General features: G+C 50.5%; 1 protein-coding gene across 1 annotated transcript in view; it reads right to left on the bottom strand.

The window, feature by feature from the left end:
- LOC149354714 (uncharacterized) overlaps window positions 1-19,413 on the bottom strand; it is a 94,509-nt gene extending 75,096 nt beyond the window's left edge. The window contains exon 1 of the mRNA XM_089576027.1: window positions 19,315-19,413. Within this exon, the coding sequence (XP_089432153.1) occupies window positions 19,315-19,413 (99 nt within the window). The remainder of the gene's footprint in view (window positions 1-19,314) is intronic.
- Window positions 19,414-19,815: the final 402 nt, after the last annotated feature.

Below are 19,815 nucleotides of genomic sequence, written 5' to 3' on the forward strand. Positions count from 1 at the left end.
GTGTCCGGTTCACTTTTCCCCAAGTCGACGTGCTAGTACGTAGCACAAAACAGGTGTGTCTTAGATCTCCGTCAAGAATTGCTGCTTTCCGCGCCACAGCACCTGACATTCCTCTGCTGCCAAAGCCTGTTTTGACTCGATGGGGAACATGAATAAACGCAGCAGTATATTATGCACGGCACTTGGAAGTCGTCAAATATCTCTTTCAGGAAATCAAGGATGACGCTGCGTGCGTGATCAAAGCAAGAGCTACGTTCGAAGAGATGAGTTTGGAAGGAGGCCTGACATACATCAGTGGAAACTTCTAAACATTGACGTAAAGGATGACAAAGTTAGAAAAGGCTGGACTCTCAATTGATGAATCACTGAAGGCAGTCGAAGAAATACATGCAGCACTTCGAGGACTGGAAGAAAAGGGCGCTACTGCTTCTACGAACATGCAACAATTGGTAGAAAAAAGTAGAGGCCTAGAAACAATTTTCCAAATGATAGACCATCTACGCGGAGACGGTACGGCCACATCACCTGAAAGCCTGAGCCCCTATGAACTCGAACTCTGATGTTTTAGGTTCGCGCCATTAATTTCATGCGATGTCGAAAGAAGCTTTTCAAAGTACAAAGCTATGCTTAGCGAAAACCGAAGGAGCTTCAAGTTCGAAAACTTTAAATTAAAGAATTACAGAATTCTGATCATTAAATGTTCAGAAGTCAAACTGCTAGAGGCAACTGCGCCGAGGCAGGTCTCGGGAGTGCATGGGCAAGGCTAAGCGGGCGTCTTCTGCGAAGTGCGGAATTCATTCGTCTCTAGACACGGCAGCGTCGATTCCGCGGCGAATGAACTCTGTCAGAATTAACTCTGAGCTGAAGAACGCGACGGTGGCGGCGTCGACTTCGCCGCAATTGATTCCCGGCATGGCGCTTACTTGGTGGGAGCAATGAAGTAGGCAAAGGCGGTGGCTTCACAGACATGGCGGGCATCACGGGAGAGGGGGCACGGCGTGTTCGAGCGGCGAGGCTAGGTTCTTCGGTCGACTGCGCCAAATGTGAGGACGTTGCTGGGGCGGGATGGCTAAAGTTTAGGATTGAAGAGTATATTGACCGCTTTTGTTCTTGTCCACACATAGAAACACGGGGCTAGAGTGCAAGAGCGCTCCTCAGTGCTGCCAACCCTGATGTGCTCGGTGGATAGGGACCAGGGTCTTCACCGCATGAGGACGAAACAGGCACACTACGGAGGGAAGTCTATAGAAGAAGCCGTAAACTTGATGGTTTATTTACATTATTTACAGTAGCAAGGAGACCAAAAGTCAGAAAGGGATGAAGCTCTTGACAAGAGGCCAGTGAAGAAGCTCTGTGACACAGCACAGATTGCTGCTTAAATTTAGTTCACATTCCGCAGGCACCCAGCTAGGGAATCTGATCTCTGGTTGAGCGTCCAATGGGCCGTTAGCCACTTCTTAGGCTCCGCCCTCCCCACGTGACCACGCACAACGCACAGACACACACACTAGCGAGGAGGAACTTGGCGTCTCTCAGTCGCGAACTGTTTGGTTTGCTGCGGACCGACCAGGCCCAAAGGTCGTTAGCCGCTGTGTGATGATCCTGATCGATGGAGACGCGAGTGCTGACGGTTCACACAGGTGACCTTTTCAGGGACAAATCAGCCGTGTCACCCCTCCGCTTTGTCGGCTGCTCAGGGCGCACGCGGGTAATGAGTTGGCGGCAACGACGCCACCGCCGTCGCCGCCACTGCGTCTCTTCCGTCGGTCCACGGGCAGTCCGGGAGAAACACCGTACTCAGCCTCCCCGGCGAAGGAGATTAGACGCCTTTGTGCACGCCGACGCCGTCGCCAGTAGCTGCCCCACGCCAGTGTCTCTTTTGTCTCCCCGGAACAGCAGTGCCGTCGGCCGCAGTGGCCTCATGGCGCCTGACTGGCTCGCCTGTTTCCGCTGCTAGTCCACAGGAGCGCAGTTCGGCACCAGAGCCCCATTCAGCATCGCCGGCGAAGGGGATTAGAGCCTTTGTCCACGCCTACGCCGTCGCAAGCAGAAGCCGCTCCCAGGCCAGCGTTTCCTTGCGTGTTCTATTAAAAACAGCGCCTTTGATCAGCGTAGCCCGATTGCACCAGCCCGGTTCGCCGTTCTCTGCTGCCTGGCTCCCGATCACAACAACCCCCAGAGCCGCTTCTCACCTAATTTGCAACTAAAAATTCCATAGATTTCCCTAGAAATGAAAAATAGTGTTATAGTGTGAAAAAAAAATGTATATTTATGCGTAGTTCAGTAGCAAGTTTTATCATGCAGCTACCCTATTACCAGATGTATTTGAAATGAAGGATCTAAAACGAAGCACTTCTAAATGAAGCTGCAGATAAACCGTAGCGCTCTTTAGAAATTATAAATTAATGGCGCTATATCGTGCATGTGTGTTTTTTTTTACTTTGGTAAACATGCATCGGCATGTGGAATTAACTGAACTTTTTTCCCTCATGTTGTGTTGGTTTAGACATCAGCCGAAGGATACCACGTACAAAATGCCTGGAGGTCTCTTGAGGAGTGTACGGAAAATGCGATATAAAAGCTGCTTGTTCATTTCCTGCGATTGCTGTAGAGGGTGGCTGACATAACAGTTTTAGTGAATTAAAACAATGAAGCAGTGATTGTTACAGCTTTTGTATGCCTCATGTGACTTCAACTCACTTTGCTCGTCCTGGTGGAACTGGGAATTATGGTTTATGATGTTGGAAGGTCTAACGTCCCAAAGCGACCCAGGCTATGAGAGATCAAATAGTGAAGGGCTCCGGAAATTCCGACCAACTGGGGTTCTTTAACGTACACTCACATCGCACAGTACATGGGCCTCTAGAATTTCGCCTCCATCAAAATTCGCCTGCCGAGGCTAGGATCGAAGCCTCGTTTTTCGGGTCAGCAGCCGAGTACCGTACATTGAGCCACCGCGGCGGTTGAACTGGTAATTGTGAATTGTTCCCCTTGTTAGACTAGATTTCCAACACGGCGCTCCTTCATCAAAAAAATGGCACCCTTGTTGTTTCCTAGTTATCCAAATAAACATTCAGATATGCTTACTAAGTTGGAATATCACGTCGTGCAGCGAGCTCCAAATACAGCGTGAGGAAGGGGCGCGCATGTTGAGGAAGGGCATGGCGCGCCAAGTCACAGCAGCGAATGCCACTGGCCACTTCAGGGACCATACATGTCCGACTACGTCCGTGTACAGGCTGGTTCGCATGCAAGCAAGCGACTAAAAATTAAGCAGCGCAGTGCAGTGAAAAATTTATGACATGTTGCAACATCGTCGCTCTGACTGCTGGAGCCGCCGCGATGGCTCAAAACATCTTTTGCGCCTTAGCAACAAAGCGTTTTCACTTGCATGTGAAACAGGCTTTAATCGAGCGCGCAGCGGCGTTTTACGGGACTTAGTCAGTTGTAGAGAAAAAACAACTAAAACCTTGTAATGTCTTCCCAATTTCAGAGAGAAAAAAAAAACGAACTCTCCGAGCAAATGAAATTTCCCTAGATTATACAAAAAATCCCTATTCCCCTAAACAACGACCAAATTCTCTAGATCTAGGCAAAAATTCCTAGGGTTGGCAGCACCGGCGGTTCTCACAAAAGGTTTGACAAGTTCATGGCATGGCGGACAGCGTGGAGTAAAAAAAAATTGAGGAGGGAGCGTGACGTCACGCGGCCAGCGTTCGCAAGCCTAGTGTTTATGAAGCCGCTTTCTCCTTCAGTTTTAGTCAGCCTTTTATGTTTCGATTCTGGTATGCTTTAGTGCGCGCGTAGCGCGGCGTGTGGCGCGGAGCGTCTGCAGCAAGGAGGTTGATCTACAGTCAGTCTGCCATGCTATTCCGCGCATGCGCGCGCGCAGCAGGGCTAGACTTTACCGCACGCTATCACGTGGCGTCATCACAGGGGGACAAACTGTCTCTTTTACCTATATCTTTACTTGTTAAGACTAGGAGTTGTGTTCCCTACCATAACCATAATTTCCCTCTCTCTGCCGGCACATAGAACGAACTTGCCAGACAAGGTAACAGGTAAAATACAAAGGTTTAATTACATGAAGAAAGTAAGACAAGAAGGTAAAGTAGGGAGACAAGGTTACAAGATCTAAGAAAAAGCCCCTTTCCCATGCCGAACAGCGGCTTAAATAGGGTGTCCTGTCCCCAGGTCCCTAGTTGGGGAAATTGGTTAATCAAAAATGTGTCCAATCACTGTGAACTGGGTCACGTGTCCATTCGTAGTGGTCCGCCCACAAGGACGTCCCCCAGTTCACCCTCGCCACTTCTTCGAAGATGCTGTCCGGCCGATCCCTCGCGGCAACGATGACAAGCCGTTGAGTTCGAGCCATTCGTCAGCCGAAACACGAGTCCGACGCCTGCACTTCACAGCGAGCCGCGGGGACGGAGGGCCGGCGTCGCACTTGCGCCGAAAGGTTCCAGGAAGACCGGAAGCCGTTACCGAAGCGCGAGCACGCCAGCACCCGCGCTGGCCACAAACAACACAGAACAGCCGCCGACACACCATGCCGTTGCGTTTCGTTTGGGTTCGGCACCGCTAATGGGAGTTGAGCCGTTCCCGTGCAGCGGATGTCCCCCCATAAACCACTAGGGGGTCCCCTTGTTGACGCCGCTCCCTGCTTTCGGGGTGCCGGGGCCGCCACGCCGACGCCTCTCCGAAGTCCTGTCTATTGACAGTTTCCAGATGTCTGGAGATTCTTTGTAGACCGGCGTTACGCGTCTTTAACACATACTGCACCAAGGAGCCGTCCCGATGCTTCGGCGCTTTAGCGGAAGGAGTCGAGCGTAACACCTCCGCACCAACTGTGTTGCATGGTTTTCCTAGCGTGCAACACAACACACCAGAATAGCTCGACAAGCCCGAGCCCCGGCGGCCGGGAGCTCCCGATGGCCTCCCGCGCCGCGTGCAAAGTCAAAGCCTTCTCCCACTTATCTCCCCATACCGCAAAAGAAAAGAGAGAAAGACAGAGAGAGAGAAAGAAAAAAAAACTTGACCCCTCCCCCGTACACACAGAGATCCCGCTGGAGATTAGCCGGCACCCACAAGCCTTGACATGGCGTCGGCGTTGGCATTTTGGACCCCCTTTTTGTGTTCTATTGTGAGGTTGTACTTTTGCAGAGCCAACGACCGTCGAGTGAGCTTAGCACTATGTGGACTGCAAAGGGTGAGGTAGTGAAGAGGGTTATGGTCGGTGATGCTCGCACCTTAGTGCCGAACACCCACTCCTCGAGTTTATCTAGTGCCCAAATGATGGCATAAGCCTCCCTTTCAATGGTGGCCCAACGGGCCTGGGCCGGATTCAGTTTCCTGCTCAGGAAGGACACGGGGCACTCCCTACCCTCCTCGTCGAGTTGCGCTAGACACGCGCCGACGGCGAAGTCGGACGCGTCTGCGGCGAGAACATATTCTCGCGTGGGATCTGGCGCGCGTAGCGCTGTCGCGGACTTTAGCCTAGCCTTGACCTCGTCGAATGCCCTTTGGGCCTAGCTTTGCAAGGAGCTCCTGAGTCAATTTAGCTGTGAAATTTGTGCCCTGATCGCAGCAGATCGTCTCTGGTACACCTAGTTGCGCAAATATCTGTAGTAACCCGTCGCAAGTAGCCCCCGCAGTCAAGGCCTTCAAACTTATTACTTTTAGCCACCCTGAATGGACGTCCACTGCACATAAAGCATAACGGTGTCCTCTAGCGGAAGGCGGCTCGAGCGGGCCTACAGAGTCCATGTTTACCACTTGGAATGCGACGCCCGGTCTAGCTAAAGGTGAGATCGGCACGCGGTCCTGTGTTCGCATAGGGGCTCTCATCTGACAATCATGGCACGTGCGGCAGCGCTGCTTCACATCGCGGGCTACCGCTGGCCAGTAGAATGACGCCTTAATGCGCTGTAGAGTTTTCCGCTCGCCAAGGTGTCCTGCCCATGCGGAATCATGGGCCATTTCTAGGACTTCCTTGCGGCGTTCTGATGACAGAACGAGCTGGAAGCACTCGTGCCCGGCGACGTGCTCTCGGTGATAAAGCAGCTCGTCGCGCACGAGCATGCCGTGCGTGCCTTCCTTCGCCTGTGCCCATGCTTCTCTCAGCGTTTCGTCCATCCGTTGCGCCTCGCGGAATGTCTGCCGCGTCGTTTGCGCTGCCTCTTGCGAGGTGCTCTCGACTGTCACCTCGCCTGCGCGCACTACTTCCTCGCTCTCGTTCTCGCACGATTCCTGCCCTGGGTCTAAGTTCTCATCTTCGCCCTCAGGCTCGCCGATAGGTGGTGCTGCCACTCTGTCCTCCAAGAGCTGCTCGTAATCATTAGGGGTTATCAGCGCGTCTATGCCCTTTGCCAACTTGTCGGTGATTGCACACAGTATGCCCTTCTCCGAGGGGTAAAATGAGACCTGGAGCGCCCTCCGTAGTCGACATCGGCACGTATGCCAGCTCGGCAACTACTTGCTCCCCAAACGCGCCTGTCAGTTTGATAGTCGACCCCGCGCTGTCGTACCTTGGGCATAGTGATTTGCGAATGACGGTCACGTCCGCCCCAGAGTCTATCCGCGCGTCAAATGTTTGACCTGCACTCTTTAGCGTAACCGTGCTGGCCCCGCCGACTTCTGTTACTCGCACTGGCGCGTCCTCCGCCTCAAGTGGTGCGGCTACCCGAGCAACGACCTCTCTGTTCTCACTACGATTTTTCTTTGTCGCCTCCCTCGCTGATAATGCGCCCTGCGGGCATTCCTTCGCTACGTGCCCGTAGCTGTAGCAATTAAAACATTGTTTCCTGCGCCGCGAATGGGGGCTAGCGTTTTCTGAAGGCCGCGCTGTCGTTGTCCCTTCAGCTTTCTGTTTTTCGTTCGCACTTGATGTCCTTCCCGCTGTTACTCTGCACCTGACACTCTCCTCGAATGCCTGTGCTATCGTAGCAACTTCTTCGGGTTTAAGGAATCCTCGCTTTTGGCTTTGATTTAGCACAATGTGTGCTCTTGCGTCTGCGCTGAGACAATCCTTCAGACGGTCCGAGACTACCAGCTGTTTAATTTTCTCCAACGAGTTAGCTTCACTGCTTTCGACATAGTACTCCCAATAATTCTCTAATCTGACCGCGAATTGCTCCCACGACTCTTCCGGTCTCCTGCTGGATGATTGGAAAAGGCGCTTGTACTCCGCAGCTGATAATCTGAGTCCCTGCAAAATTTTGCTTTTTAGAATGGCGTACTCTCGCCTTTCATCTGAAGACAGACGTGTAAGGAGTCCCCGCGCCCTCTCACTGAGTCGCGGCAACACAAGTCCGGCCCACCACTCTGTTGGTACATCGTAGGATTCCAAGGTTGCCTCGATGTCTTCAAACCAACCCGGCACTAATGCTTCTTGAGTAGGCATTGTCGCGAGTACCCCCTTCAACAGGCTAGCAAATTTTAGTTTCCGGTCCTCCCACAACCGCGTACCCGCACCTGAGCAGCTGCTCCCCTCGACGGACGCGACTCCACTCTGCGATTGCAAACGTACTGTTTCTAGGACCCTTTCAGCAATTTTTAATTGTAACTCCAGCAGCCTTTCTTGATGCTCCGACGCCGTCTGTGGCGAGGCGTTACTACGGCCTTCTACCATTTCGCTTGTTAGCGCCGGCACCTCTCCCCCTTCCCCATCTACACCCGGGTTCTCCATTACTGTTTCTTTAGCGATGTCACTCCTCAAAACCCAAGGCTTTGACATTACACGCAAACACAAGAAACCAAACGGGTACTCGCCTAGCTACCGAAGCGTCGCTGTCGGTGCCCCGGCTGGGTCAGATGAGCCTGGAGGTCTGGTGGGTCTCCTTGGTAGCTCGGTCGCTCCCTCCGCCACTCTCGTCGTCGTTGTCGCTTGTCCCCGGTGAAGTTCTTCCGCTCAGCCTAAGCAGATCCTGTCGACTGCGCCAGTTGTGTTCCCTACCATAACCATAATTTCCCTCTCTCTGCCGGCACATAGAACGAACTTGCCAGACAAGGTAACAGGTAAAATACAAAGGTTTAATTACATGAAGAAAGTAAGACAAGAAGGTAAAGTAGGGAGACAAGGTTACAAGATCTAAGAAAAAGCCCCTTTCCCATGCCGAACAGCGGCTTAAATAGGGTGTCCTGTCCCCAGGTCCCTAGTTGGGGAAATTGGTTAATCAAAAATGTGTCCAATCACTGTGAACTGGGTCACGTGTCCATTCGTAGTGGTCCGCCCACAAGGACGTCCCCCAGTTCACCCTCGCCACTTCTTCGAAGATGCTGTCCGGCCGATCCCTCGCGGCAACGATGACAAGCCGTTGAGTTCGAGCCATTCGTCAGCCGAAACACGAGTCCGACGCCTGCACTTCACAGCGAGCCGCGGGGACGGAGGGCCGGCGTCGCACTTGCGCCGAAAGGTTCCAGGAAGACCGGAAGCCGTTACCGAAGCGCGAGCACGCCAGCACCTGCGCTGGCCACAAACAACACAGAACAGCCGCCGACACACCATGCCGTTGCGTTTCGTTTGGGTTCGGCACCGCTAATGGGAGTTGAGCCGTTCCCGTGCAGCGGATGTCCCCCCATAAACCACTAGGGGGTCCCCTTGTTGACGCCGCTCCCTGCTTTCGGGGTGCCGGGGCCGCCACGCCGACGCCTCTCCGAAGTCCTGTCTATTGACAGTTTCCAGATGTCTGGAGATTCTTTGTAGACCGGCGTTACGCGTCTTTAACACATACTGCACCAAGGAGCCGTCCCGATGCTTCGGCGCTTTAGCGGAAGGAGTCGAGCGTAACACTAGGTTTCAAGGTTGTCGCCGGACGCTCCCTCCTCAGTTTTTTTTCCTCCATGGCGGGCAGGCTGACAACTCATGCAGGAAGGAAAAAACTAGGAGGGAGCATGACGTCACGCGCTCAGCCTGTGCAAGCCATCCCCCTCTGACGCCGCTGCCGAGGGGCTTTTGCGCACTGACTCATGGAAAATAGGCCCTCCACAGTTAGCAGACTGCCAACCAACGGTGCTTTTTAGTGAACGTCCGTGCTCCGATGTAGCGCAGAAGCGCAGCGCCCGTCTTGCAGCTCTGGCGGAATGCGTACCGAGCTCGAGGTTCTCTGAAGGCTCCGCGTCTCAACACTTCTGTACTCGAGTTTTTGGGTGCTCTGTAGAAGACTGCAGGTAAACTTTTCATCAAAGGGTTCGTCGGTGGGCGCTGCGCATTTGAACTAACGTCGCTGTACGCTATACGTGTACGGTACGGTACTCCAGTACCGCCGTGAAGAGGCGTTTTGATGGTCTTGCTAGAAGTACAAATTGCTCATGCCCGCTTCGAATGTCGCTAGAATTCAGAATTTTTCACAGCGGCGTGCAGCCACGACCTCGTCTCTGTTCAACTGTGGTTCATAAAGAGAATGAAAGGGAATTCCTTTCGTCGTTATACACACATACGGACCGTTTATTTCAGCGTAATCTATAAGCGGAGAATTCGAGAATATGCGAAGAAAAAGAGCCTCTAAAAAAGGGCGCAGTGGCTTCCAGAGCGCTCACGGCGGACGGACGTGTTTGAGCGCTCCGGCGCGCTGCGCAAGATTCTATTTCTCGGGCAGGCGGACTTCGGCCCGCCAACTGGCCCGCCGTTCACCGCTATTCTCGAGGCACAAGTCGCGCCGAATACGCTCGCGCACATACGCGGTTCCGGCGTGAAATGCAGCAGTAAAGTATTTCCCCCTCTCGCTGTCGAGAGAGAGTGCCGACCGCTTTACGTCTGCCCCTGCGCGGAGTCTCCCGGCCCTCGGTGTTAGCTTGTTTCTCGGTTTCGGAGCCGATGCTCGGAGTTGACGCGGTGCTGTGGGCTCACGCCGTTGCTCGAGAAGTGGCTGCCCTTGTCGGAGAAGACGACGGCAGATACCGTCCTATAGAATAATGCAGCTTTCGTTACTGCAACCTGACAGGCGTTGCCATTAGTGACAGTAGCAAGAGTTTTCTGTTTGTGATTGCGATAAGGCCCCCGGGACGGCGTTCTTCTGTACGGATCCTGCATCCCGGCACGCAGCATTTCATTGCGCAGCTCAGACGACCCAGCCGCACTTCGCGAAACACACGGGCGCACTGAGGTACTGGCCTCGCGGCACATACAAATCTCCCAGCTCCATGGCCTGTGTGCGCTTCTCAAATTTCGAACGCAGCCGTGTTGGTCGTGACACAACGCAGCGAGAGAACAAAACCGAAACCGAAATCTGGCTAAGAGCTACCGCTACCTTGTCACGTGAGGGCTTATTTCCCAAGATGCTTTCCTTGGAAGAAGAAAAATTTAGAGGAGAGACCGTCACGTGACATTTTTTGAAGCGGAAAACAAGCTCGGCGCTATCTTGTCTAGGCTGACGTCATTGTGAAGTCAAGGGCTTCTTCTCCCTTTTTCCTTCCTCCGTGATGCTTCCTATTATATTTTTTGTGACTAGACTTAAAGATTCTGACGTCACGCTCCCTCCTAGTTTTTTTTCCTACATGTGACAACTGTTCCGTCTATCCCACATGGTCTACCCACTGCCACTGGCTCCAAGCGGGAACGGCGGGAACCACGAGGGAGGCAATGCTGGAAAGCTGTCGCCATCTGTCGTGCAGCTGGCGAAATGGAACTGGGCGCTTGGGAGGTGCCGACACCTCACACTGGGACAGCAGTCGTGTTTTCTGCCCACTTGTTCACAACTTTTTGTTTTGTCATTTTCGAACGGCTAATTGTATTACTAACGTCACGAATTCAAACGAGCGATCAGAGAAACCGAAGCGTAGGCGCTTGACGAAACACGAAACCGACCAGATGCTCGAAGCTAGGCTGACACTCGGCGGCGCTACGTGATTACCGCGGGCAGTACGCCGGCCGTACAGGGGGACGTTCAAATGGTTTTTGTGTGGTACTGCTGCGTACCCGCGCATGCATTTCTTGCGGTTTTTATGTCTTACGCTTAGGTCAATCATTGCACCCTTTGTGACGCACACGTTTCCACCGACGCAAAGAGTTTGCCTTTTGCGCGAATAAATTTGTTCTCAGCTAACGCATGGGTGGCTTCTTCCGTGCTCTTGTCGCTTGGTGCGCTAAATTTTCAAAATAAGAAAAATACATGAAATGCTACTGCCAGATGAGCCATTTATGACCAATCGGCACCACATTAGATGCTGATTGTCTCGTCATTGCGCCAGGCTTGCACGCACACTTCATTACGTCACCCTTTAAAGGGTCCCTGAAAAGGGTGTTTGAGGTTCGCTATAGAACGCTTGCATTATGTATAGTACAGGTCACCTACCGTTCATGCCCATAAGCAAGCCGATAATTGTCAATATTGCCACGCGCCTAACGCGCCGCGCGGCCTCCGCGCTGAGTCGAAGACGACGACGAAGCGGCGGTGGGCTCTCGTGGCGCGCTGTTCTGTTCTGTGTCGTGGAAGCTGGCTCGATAATTAAAAGAAGGCTCCTGGTCTTGGGTTCTTTCTGACGTCTACCTTCACGGCTCCTCTGGTCGTGACAATATCATTTTAAGTACTCCCGCTTCCGCGCCTCGAGGAGCCCAGCGATGCCGAGCTTTCGCGCGAATCCGCGCGCAACGCGTCATGTAGCGCTCGTTACGTCAGCAGTGCACTGCTATCATTGGTTTGCCGTTGCCAGCTCCGTCAACGCCAAACCAGTTTAGGTGGCGTTGGCTTCCCGCACGCGTCGGCGGCTGGCGGAGGGGCCAAGTGCGTGGAGCCGGCGGACCGACATTTCAGCGCGCAAAATTAACGAAAGCAGAGGGAAAGGCGCGAAGACGCAGAAATTCCAATTTCGATTACAAATAACCCATTTCTCACAAAACGCAACAAAACAATTTTTTCTGGAGGATATTTGTAACCCTGCGTCCTTTAGTGTCTCAGGCGTATCGCATCTTTGTTGAGGCCCTCTTTCACAGCCCCTTTAAGGTTGCCAACGGTGTCAAAAGCAAAAGGGTGTACGCATTCCGAATCTTTTTTTAGTTCCCGATAGAAAACCCTGCGGCATTTCTTTTTCTCTACAATCTTCTTGTGCTTGCAGCAGATCTATTATACTATCATTCGACAGCTGCTGCTCCGAAGGTAGCGAGATGGAGTCCCTGCCGCGGTGGCTGCAGTCCATATATATATATATATATATATGTATATATATATATATATATATATATATATATATATATATATATATATATATATATATATATATATATATATATATATATATATATATATATATATATATATATGTGCACTGCAGCCGCCGCGGTGGCTCAGTGGTTATGGTGCTCGGCTGCTGACCCGAAAGACGCGGGTTTGATCCCGGCCGCCGCGGTTGAATTTCTTTGAAGCAGAATTTCTAGAGGCCCGTGTAGTGTGCGATGTCAGTGCACGTTAAGGAACCCCAGGTGGTCGAAATTTCCGGAGCCCTTCACTGCAGCGTCTCTCATAACCTTAGTCGCTTTGGGACGTTAAACCAGATAAACAAACCAACCAACCATATGCACTGCTAGATTGTTTCTCCGACGAATGTCCGAGCCTCCCTCAAACGATGGAGTATACACGCCACGTCTTGTCGCGTAATCGTTCCGTGACGACATAGGACCCTTCGTATTTCGGGGTTAGTTTACGCCTTGCTGACTAGAGACCCCCACATCGTCTCCATCTTTATAGGACGGAGCTGGTCGACGTCGGCAGTCGAAGTTGCTCTTCTAGGTCTGTTGCGCACGAGACGCTCTCTCCCGGGTTTCCGACCTGATGAGCTGACAAACTGCCTGTCGTGGTACCGGGGTACAAATGTTAATAGAGGTTTCCAAGTTGCACGCCGGTGCAAGTCGACGCTGCTGTCCGTACACGACCTTATAAGGCGTTGTTCCAGCAGAACTTTGCAGGGGTGTGTTGACTGCGTATGCTGCCGCCCGAAGGTCCTGGTCTCCGTCCGCCTCACCTTGTTTGTTATTAGTGCAGAAGGGAGCCAGTCGCAATTGTATCGTCTGGTTTGACCGCTCTGTAAGAAAATTCTTTGGCTGGTGGTACGGCGATGCAAAGTGGTGCTCCACCCTTGCCGGCGCAGGAAGGCACGGACTTCGCGACTCTAGAAGGTGGTTGAACTATCCGAGATTAGTTTTCGGAGAAGGCCATGCCACCATTCAAACCGATCTTGCCAGAAGTCAACGACGCGGTGGGCAGCGAGGCACGGCAGCAACCTCTAAAAATTTTGAAAGATGATCTACAGCAGGATTCTGTGTGACCTTTTTGTGTTCACAGGACTGCTTGGCCCCTGGAAAACCCGAATGATGGATCGCCATCTAGAACCGCCGCATTGAACGAAGTCTCTTGTTCACAAGACGGTGCGCCTTGGTATGGAGGATATATGCTGCTCAGGACGAACCTGCTGACTGAACGCCGTTTCCTGAAGCAGGTGCAAGCCTCCCGGAATTTTGGTGCGCTGGAGGAGTGAGGTGTACACGGCATGTAAATGTGGGACGGGGATTACGGAGTGCGAGCCTAACGAGGTTGTTTTCCGTGCTATAGAATTGATGAAAACATTCTGTAGCGTGATGGATTTGCGCTCGCTTCCTGAAAGGACAGAGGTTTCAACACCCTTGCGCCAAAAAAGTTTTTGTTATATTTGTTATCGCCGCAAATGACAGCACGGCAATCATTTACTATCTTCCCTTTTTGTATGCTTCCTTTTAGGCTCAATTTTGAGATCCTTTTAAGCCAGAATCGCCGTTTAAAAAGCTGCGAGATGAGACGGGAATGCAAAATGGGGCGTGAGGTATTCTTGCGTTGAGGGAACGGAAGTCATTACAGAGTATGACTAAAAGATTTAGCGTACCGAAGGCGTACTAGCGGAGACGCATACCGGTTTTACGTACGCCTGTTGCGCACGCGCAGTGGTTCTACTCGGCCAAGGTTTTGCCACTGCGCATGCGCAGCTTCCGTACGTAAAACGGTCATACGCCTCTTGCAGTACGTCTCCGGCACGATAAATCTCTCTAGCTTTTATTTTGATTTTAGCGTCGCCTTTCCCTTCACAATGAGCGCGCACATAATTGCGCTCTGGCCGGTGGTAACAAGAATATAAAACGATAAAAGAAAGAATATGCCCGCAGAACCACTAAAAACCCAAAAAAGAAAGGGAGGAGGCTTAGACCGCTAACATCATCGGGCTACTGCGCGTGCCAGCGGTCTCCACACCCCTGATTTCAACGCTAAACGCGTTAATATCCGCCCGCAGCGTCATGAGGCAGAACTTGGGTCTGTAATTTAGAATGGGCTCGAACTAACTGTGCGTAGGGTAGATTCCAGTTCCTCTCAAGCCCACGTCAAAGACAAAACGGTGCATAACGTAAGAGATATAACCAAATACTTCGTGTGCAAAATGCAACGGTACAAAAAGAACGAAGGCGAATGCTTTGCGGCAGACATGCTGGAATCCTCTCCTTGGTTTAATTGAAATCGGCTTCAAATTAGCGACGCGAAAAAATATGTCGTGCGTAGAAATAAACGAAGATTCCGCAGACGCACCCAGAGGATCCCAGCGACAGCGATGAAGCGCCTTCCCCCCTTGTACTAACAACAAGGTACTAAGGCAACAACAAGCTGACAAAAAGGTCACGTGAGCAGAACATCAGCGTGCCATTGAGCACGTGGTCAGCATGTCTCGAGGAGCCAGCAGCTTCAATCTAAGGATTCCTGTGCCTCGCAGATGGTGCCCAGATCAGCGGAGGGTGACCCGTGAGTCGATTCGTCTGGACAGCCCCCTCCTGTGCGGCCGACGGCTGCGATACGCCACTGCTGACGTCGAGGCATGAACACCCGTTTCGAGCGGCGCCGCCGCATGCCCTAGATGCTACCGTAAAAATGCGTCGACTACTGCGAAGGCGTCTCAGTGCAGGTTGGAGTTTTCACTTATGGCGGACGTGGATATTTATTTCATGTGGAATACAATCTTGGATGCCTCTTTGTTCGTATAATGACACTTATGCCTGCTACTGCTTTATGTATGCTTTTGACTCTAGTTGCGCGCTTTTTTCCTTGCACATGTGAACGGTAGCAATACCTATTGTTACTCTATTTTGTGCGTTGCTCAGAGTTCTTGTAAAGTACTCTTTAGACTATGAGACCGCTGTGCGTCAAATTAGCGCGGGCCTCATGCGGGCCTTAAGTGAAGGCACTCGCTTCTCTTCGATGCTCTAATGAGGTTGTTTCTATACCGACGAAGGGGAAGGACCCACAGGGCCTGCGCAACAGCTTGCCGATGCAAGAAAGTGCTCGCCTGGCTCGGCATCGGGACGATGTGCGACGGACACATGGCTCACCAACTGTCGAACGACGTTCGATGGTCAGGAGATGTCCATCTTTTATTTACATCGATGGCTGTAATGGGACCAATCATTGGGTCTACAACTTTGGCGCAGCTTTCCACATAGCGAGGGTTAGTTAATTAGGTACAGTAGGCCGGGGGTCAGCATCATCCCCAGCCTAACTATGTTCACCGGAGGAAAAGGGCCTCTCCCATGATTCTCCAATTGACCCTGCCGAGTGCCAGCTGCGACCACTTTATCCAGGCAAACATCTTTACCTCGTGCGCCCACCTTACTTTCGTGCCCTGATACGCTTGCTTTCTCTAGGGACCTACTCCGCTGTTAATGCGTAATCACTACTCCGGACGTACCAACCCCGAGCAAGAATCTTGCCATCTGATCAACTTGTGTTATGCTCCGAACTAACCCAAGCTTGCCCGAATTACTCGGGTAAGCTCGGGTAAGTTCAGAGGGGTGCCGCACCAGCTGTTGCTGTGGAGGACGGCGGCACGCCACCAAGGTCTTGTCACCCCAACTTGCCCTGGCAGGTGGCAGTTAAATTAATGATTCGTCGCGAGAGGCTGCTGTGGAAGAGCAGCATTCGTCGCACAATCTCTACCGGTGGCTGTGATAGACACGTCCACCTGGAAGTGCAGAGACGTATCCCTTAACCGCTGCGCCACTGCGCTGACAGTGGTATGAGGACTGCCGCAACCCAAGAATGTTGAGTATCGAATTACCTGTTCTGCATGTATGGGCATAAGCCCATGTGCAGCTTGGAACATTGAAACGCCATATTTAACTTTCAACCAAGAGGATCATTATTTAGGCGGTGCCAACCCTGGATCGCGGTGCCGAGTTACATCTCACCGGTCATCTTACGAGCTACATTTGTTGAAAACACGTTCATAGCAGGCCACGATTCCGGCGCCCGAACGAACAGCCATATGTTCGTCTTTCTTCGGTTCGTTCTAAAACAATTGTTGGGTTATTTCAGAACTTCGACGGGGCAGGCCTGGGCACGATACTGGAAAAAAGTTTTTTTGATACCGATACCCGATACCCTCGAACATTTATTATTCATTTATAGTAGCCTCGGTATACCCTGCCGTGCCGAAGAATTATGGCAGGGAATGGGCACAACATTAAAGGGGCGAATAGTAAAACAAAATCACGTGAAGCGAAATTCCGATACTGATAAAAGATACCATACCAATATTTATTTCCGTCACATATACTATATCTCTTATCGTTTATACTTCGATAAATCACTGAAGTCGCCATTATTAGCAAAGCTGACGATGTCATTTGCAAAGTTAAGATATTTCTCCTTGGTTTCTTGAATTTTTAGTGTTTTCGATGAGAGCCATAGTAAAAAGATGCTTAAAAGAATGCGGCCACACAGATTTCTTTGAACTCCAATTCCTTTAAGCTCTACTATCTGCGCAGCTGATTTCTTTACAACTTTAGCATTTCAGTGAAGCCAAGGCTACGTTAACGCGATCACTTCCTTAAGTAGCTTAACGAAATCTTTTGTTTTTTAACAGCTAATGTTCTTCATGCGAACCGCTCTCTGAGGACTTCACTGCATACGTATATGTAAACCTGAAACTCCTTGTGACGTTCTTCACTTGTTACTGGAGGATTTACCGGTTTCCTCTGCGTTTGCTCTGTGTTAAAGGTGCAAAATCCGGGCGCTTGGGAAAACCGAACAGTCACTCCCCCAGTACTATATAGTACTATACAGGGTGTTTCACCTAAGACTTTCTGCAATTTTTAAAAATAAGCTATTTGAATTAGATGAGCGCTTTTTCTGGCATAGCATTGTCAGTGGTGTAGTACATCATAATGCAGCTAAGCCGTGCTAACTAGCAGCCTTGTTAGCCAATATTTAATAGTTAACTTTTAAACTATTACCGTTGGGCTCCTTAATTATTGAGAGGCATGCAGCCCACCGTAAGTAATGTCCATATCCGTTTTTAGAATTTCGAGAACGCGATTATCCTCGGCGCTGTGGCCCAACAAATTTTGGCTATTTCGACGAGTTAGGTTCACTGGAGAGGTTGCTTTGCCTGCAAGCTTCTCAAACCGCATGTCTTTTGGCGCGATGTAGGCGAAATTTGTTGGGCCACAGCGCCGAGGATAATCGCGTTCTGAAAATTCTAAAAACGGATATGGACATTACTTACGGTGGGCTGCATGCCTCTCAATAATTAAGGAGCCCAACGGTAATAGTTTAAAAGTTAACTATTAAATATTGGTTAACAAGCCTGCTAGTTAGCACGTCTTAGTAGAATTATGATGTACTACACCACTGACAATGCTATGCCAGAAAAAGCGCGCATCTAATTCAAATAGCTTATTTTTAAAAATTGCAGAAAGTCTTAGGTGAAACACCCTCTATACGCTGTACAGGCGTTCGAGGTTGAACATTCTCCGTTAAAGGCTAGAATGAAAGCAACAAAGAATGTAAGGACTAAAGGTTTCTTTAGGCAGCATATATCTTGCTAATCTGTGTTAATTAGATGTTTCTTTACGGTAGTAAGAGCATTTCCTTAAGGCACTCTACCGAAAGAGCTCCGCGATGCGGCCATGCTTAATCGAAGCAAATGAAGATATCCTCTCTACAGGTGCACGCCAGCGCGTTGCCCGCTGGCGTGTTATAGTTTACGAAGGCGTGTTTTGTACACGGGTAACACTGAATCGTAGCCACGCCGACGCGAGGATGCTCGGGGTAAAGTTAGGAAACTCTGGTTTCCCTAGCATCACTTTGATAACTGCGGCTAGTTGGAGCGTTGCTCCTCCAAAAGAAAGGAAGGCGTCAGCATTGGGCAGTGACGCTGCCGGTACTGATGACCCCAATGACCTTTGTGCGGAAGCATGCGTGACCTTTATCGTGGTTACAACGTAAACAGAGAATCTTCTGTCAGCTTAGCATGAAGGTGAAAGTTGGCAACAAGCGGAACTGTTGGCAATCACCGGAACTGGAATAGGAGTTAAGGGATGATCTTTATACCATCCATAACAGTCAGCCTGGCTCTTCATTTCTACTGCCTCCGAGTGTGCAGAAACGCTTAACATCTGCCAAACAACGAACATAGGAAAAAAGACGATTGACCGGGCAGTGGCATTGTCATCATCTCATCCTAATTCTTCCATTTTTTCACTGTGCTACCGCCTGTGCCATGACCGCTGGCCCAATGTCTGGCTCACAGCTGCCTCAAAAACTGCGGCACACTTCTTTTTGCGAGCATCGAGTATCGTTAAATAACACGACACACTAAAAGTGTATTTTCGTACAGCAATGATTTCAGATTTTCATTTTTCCCAAGCGATGCCTAATAACGGTACACAAAATGTGTCCAAATATAGTATCGAAGACCCATGCATCTCCGATACTGGCCATTTTACGATATCAATTTTACGAAAGCCAAACTTCAGTACTGACCGCTTTTCCTGGCTCACTGACGAAGACCAACGACTTGTTATTCACACTTAATTATGAGGCCTTAGACTGTGCAGGGTATATTAAAAGAGCAAAGAGGGAGTACATAGCAGAACTAGACATGCACATTGCTTAAAATCTGCACTTTCATTTTTTTTAACTGTTTGGAAAATATGTCCAGCTGCTCGCCAGCTTTCGGTACCACTGCTTAGAATGACATTGGCGTTAGCAGAGCAGTTTCAGCCTGCTTCAATTCCACTGGCGCAACTATTATGTCACTATTTTTCATGCGGCACATTTGCATGTTCAGTACAGTTAGACGGAATGTGGGTGCCGGCGCAACGGCGAGTTGTTCCTGTAGACTGCTGCAACATGACTGCGTAGGAAACTCAAAGCAGGCCTGTCCCCTTAAGGCCGTACTGAATACTCCAAGCTTGCCACTAACCACTCACCTGACCTCTTTTGCTCACCTTACAAATCTGCCTTATCTTTCTTATTGCGTTTTCTGGCGGGCCGCAGAGACTGATGTGCAGCCATACTAAGGACTCACTGGGCGCCGTCGACACCGCCTGCTGTTCCCCGGTGAAGAAGGTGCATACAGGGGCTCCAGCAGCACCGTCGAGGCCAGAAAAAGCACAGGGGCTTCCATCTTGAACAAAACAACATCTTTCTCAGATGAAAGCCCCACCTTCTGTGTGATGGGGTTTTAATTTTGCAAGATATATTTATTGATTCTCTCTTTCTTTTCCTGTTGATTTGATCAACTTTATTTTCATTATCTGTTGAGTTGATTCACAATAATATGCAATTTATCTTGAGGCTCTTCGTAATCATGCGTGTTCTTCTCTCCTCGTCTGTTTCCCACTACTTACATTTTCATGCCAGGGCACCAACTGCTTTCAGCAGTATTGTGGTTAATCGTGGCCTCTAGCAACACTCACCAAACCAAATATATTCTATTTCGACTATGCCACTGCATCTGTGACTGTGGACATCTGTTTTAAAGCGACATAGTGGACAAATTGATGTTAGCCTGTATCCATATTTTACC

The sequence above is a fragment of the Amblyomma mixtum genome, chromosome 3, assembly GCF_055824585.1.
Source record: "Amblyomma mixtum isolate Tamu chromosome 3, ASM5582458v1, whole genome shotgun sequence".
Taxonomy (NCBI): domain Eukaryota; kingdom Metazoa; phylum Arthropoda; class Arachnida; order Ixodida; family Ixodidae; genus Amblyomma; species Amblyomma mixtum.